This window comes from Aureococcus anophagefferens, assembly GCF_000186865.1.
Source record: "Aureococcus anophagefferens unplaced genomic scaffold AURANscaffold_2, whole genome shotgun sequence".
Classification (NCBI taxonomy): domain Eukaryota; class Pelagophyceae; order Pelagomonadales; family Pelagomonadaceae; genus Aureococcus; species Aureococcus anophagefferens.
This window is the reverse complement of record NW_008705562.1, coordinates 2510635-2514295: the sequence shown is the minus strand read 5'-3', so window position 1 is coordinate 2514295 and position 3661 is coordinate 2510635. Positions and strand designations below refer to the sequence as shown.

The window sequence follows — 3661 nt, the reverse complement described above, 5'->3', positions numbered from 1 at the left end:
CGAACTTATGACCTGGCGGAACCTCAAGATGATCTACGTCCGGGCCGTCGCGCCCCAGCCGGCGCCCGCGGGCCTCAGCGCCGCGGCCGTCTCCGAGCCGCCCTGGCCCGAGCCGCAGCCGCGCGTCGAGGCCATGGAGATCTTCGCCGGGTCCGGGTCCATGTCGCGCGCGCTGCGAGACGGCGGCGCCTCCGTCGTCGCCACCTGCGAGAACGACCCGCGCAAGGCGGGCGCCCTGGCCAACAGCCTTCCCGGCGTCCACAACTACGGTGACATCCACGACGACTCCATCGTGGGCCACGTCTGGAACCCGCGGACTACGCCCGGGCGCTCTCTCACCATCGTGCTGGGGCAGCGGTGCCGCACAGCAACGAAAATTATATCCGCTCACTTTTTGATGATGATTATGGGCAGCTATCGGTGATGCTGCCCTCTCCCTACGTGCCCATCGGCGGGCCGGCGCCGCGGCGGCGCGGCGCGGTGGCCGTCGTGCTCGTCGCGGCGGCGCTGGTCGTCGCGTTGCAGCTGCCGCGACTGCGAACGGCCGCGCCGTCCCTCGCGACGACGTCCGCGTCCGCGGCCGGCGCCGAGGAGGTGGGCTTCGAGAAGATCACGATCTACGCCGACGACCTGCTCGCCCACGAGAACGTCTGCTACTGGGTGAAGCGCACGATGATGGTCCAGGACTGCTACAACGTGCCCGAGACGCTGCTGTCGACGATGCTGCCGCGGCAGATCGTCGTCCGGTTCCAGCGCGAGCGCGTCGAGCGGAGCATCGGCGAGCAGGCCTCGGAGGGCTACGTCGCCTTCAACCTCCAGCGCCAGGACCGGACGAGCCAGGCCGTGCTGACGTGCAGCTGGCTCGTCGTGATGACGCTGCTCGGCGAGATCCGCACGATCGTGCCGTTCGGGACCTGGGCCGCGGCCGACGACGACTTCGTCGGGCCCATGGACGACGCCCCGCTCCTCGACGACGGCTACATCCCGCCCATGGGCGCCGCGGACGACTTCGGCGCCGCGCCCGCGGACGACTTCGGCGCCGCGCCCGCGCCGGACGGGCCCGCGCGGCGGCGCGCGCAGGGCCCGGCGCCGGGCCCGCCCCCCGGGGACGACGGCTTCGTGCCGCCGCCCTTCTCCGGCGACGACGACGCGACGGGCGCGGGCTACTACGGCTCCGGCGGCTTCAAGAGCTGGAACGACCGCGAGTTCCTGATCGCGGCGGGCGTCGACACGTCGTGGGACGGCTACCTCTACAAGTTCGACTGGCGCACGGGCAACTTCACGCTCCTGCTCGACGAGATGGTCGACGTCCACGACGCCCAGCGGGCGGCGGACGGCGACCGGGCCTGGGTGCTGCTGAGCGGCGAGTACGAGTTCGGCGAGGTGTCGCTCGACGGCGACGCGACGGAGCTCGAGACCAAGGTCGAGCGCGTCGCCTCCGCGAACCTCGACTTCAACCACCTCCAGCTCGTCGACGACGACGCCCACGCCGTCATCTCGAGCCGCACGGACTCGACGATCTACAAGTGCGACCCGGCCGCGGACCAGTCGCCCAAGGTCTGGGCGCTCGGCGGGCCCGACGGCGACTACGACATCGTCGGCCTCGACGGCACGGTGTACCCCGCCGGCGACTCCTACTGGTCCGGCCAGCACAACGCCGAGTACATCGGCGACGACGAGTACGCCATGTTCAACAACAACTGGCCCGTCGGCGTCGGCCCGACGAACAACTCGGAGCTGCTCGTCGTCCACCTCGACCCGGCGGACACCTACGCCACCGTGGTCTGGTCCTACGACACGAACACGAAGACGGAGGAGTACGGCGACAACGACCTCCTGCCCACGGGCAACATGCTCGGCTGCTGGTGGCAGACCGTGTCGCGGTCCGTCGAGGACGACTACGAGTGCAAGATCGTCGAGGTCGTGCGCGACACGTCGGAGCTCGCCGTCGAGATCGAGTTCTTCGGCGGCGAGGAGTGCACCGCCGGCACGTGCCTCGTCAACGCGTCCTGGTACACGTACAGCGTCGAGCGCTTCTTCTCCCGGCCGCTCGTCTACGACGTGACGTGCGCGGACGGCTTCCTCGCCTTCACGACCCAGGACACGTTCAAGCGCAGCGACGCCCAGGCCGGCACCTTCCAGGTCTACGACGCGGCCGACGACCTCGTCGTCGACGCCGTCGCGTTCTCCTACGTCGCGCACTGGCGGCCCACGTACCTCAACGCGTCCATCGGCGCGACCGCGGGCTTCGCCGGCCACCTCGTCGTCGCCAACGCCTTCGGCACGAACCGCACCGTCGCGTTCTCCTGCGCCTCCTGACACGACGGGACCGTCGCTCGCTCGCCTAAGCTCGCTCGACCGCGAAGAAGTCGTTTACTAGAGTAACCTAGCATAAACCGACTTGGTGTCGGGGATTTTTACCTCCCCCCAGGGCGGTAGCGGGGCGGCCAATTTTGCATTTTCTGAGTCCTCTGGAGCCCCTCCGCTGGTAGAACTTCCAAGCTCTCCGATTGGTTCGGTTTTCGTGGCTGAACACAGCCCCACGTGCCCATGCCGTACGCTGAGCCCCCCGCTGAGCCCCGGCCACTGTCGACGGATGGCTGGGGCGAAATTACGAACTCCACGATCCCGACGGAGAACGCCGAGCCCCGTACGTCTGTGTACATATCCGACGTTGTGTTTTCGTTCCTGATGTCAGGAAGACCGTAGGCAACAATCTGCGATATCCCAAGTTGCCTTTTATGTTGAAGTCACATTGAAGTTCAAGCAAACTAAATGTTATTTAGAAAAATAACGCGGACGACCTTGGATACGCTTTAAGGACGCTCCTCCAGCCCAGCGGGGCTGAGAATCTTCCCCTGGTGATGCCTAAGTTTCTCTCTAATGTGCGAACGCGCTGCCAGCGATTTTTATCTGGAAAAAAAGTCGAATTTCAGGGTTCTCGAGGTCGCCGTACTCGGCCGAGCTAGGCATCACAAGGGTGTTGTAGTTCGTGCTCTAAGCTTTCGATCGCGCCTAAAAGCGCGTCCAAAGTCGTCCGGCTTCATTTTTCCATTTGTGGTGCTTGTTCATGCTAGGTTACTCCAGTACGGCAACAAGCTGATCTTGAACCGGCGAAAGCCCCCACTATGGCTGCCTTCGAGGCGCCGCCGCTGCCCGCGCTCGTCGCGAGCCTCGTGCCCGCGGCTCAGAGCGAGGTCGCGGACCTGCCCGTCGCGCAGCGCATGCGCGCGGCCTACTGGCTCAAGCACGTCTACGAGCGCGACGCTACGGCGCGCGGCGACGCGCGGCGCGCGCTCGAGGCGGGCATGCGGCACCGGGCGCACGGGTCGCTCCTGCGCCACGAGTGCGCCTACGTGCTCGGCCAGCTGCGCGACGCCGCCGCGCAGGCGTCGCTCGAGGCCGTGCTCGGGGACGAGGAAGAGGACGCGATGCTCCGCCACGAGTGCGCCGAGGCGCTCGGCGCCATCGGCGTCGGCGAGGCCGCGCTCGCGCGGCTCGCGGGGTCGCCCGACGCGCCCTGGGAGGTCGCCCAGACCTGCGAGATCGCCGTCGACTTTTTGCGGTGGCGGCGCGGCGGCGCGGAGGGCCCCGTCGTCGCGTGCGCGTGCATGCTGAGCCCCTTCAACTCGCACGACCCGGCGCCGCCGGACCCGGACCA

General features: G+C 67.7%; 2 protein-coding genes across 2 annotated transcripts in view; both read left to right on the top strand.

The window, feature by feature from the left end:
• Positions 1 to 7: 7 nt before the first annotated feature.
• AURANDRAFT_61356 (hypothetical protein) lies at positions 8 to 2319 on the top strand (the record flags this gene model as incomplete). The annotated part of the gene is made up of 2 exons (XM_009035065.1): positions 8 to 301; positions 415 to 2319. 2 exons carry the CDS (start codon positions 8 to 10, stop codon positions 2317 to 2319), a joined length of 2199 nt encoding a protein of 732 aa, XP_009033313.1.
• Positions 2320 to 3308: 989 nt separating this feature from the next.
• The window catches only part of AURANDRAFT_20061 (hypothetical protein), a gene marked incomplete at both ends in the record, with an annotated part of 1555 nt that continues 1202 nt past the window's right edge, over positions 3309 to 3661 (top strand). Inside the window, one exon of the mRNA XM_009035066.1 lies at positions 3309 to 3596. Within this exon, the coding sequence (XP_009033314.1) occupies positions 3309 to 3596 (288 nt within the window). The remainder of the gene's footprint in view (positions 3597 to 3661) is intronic.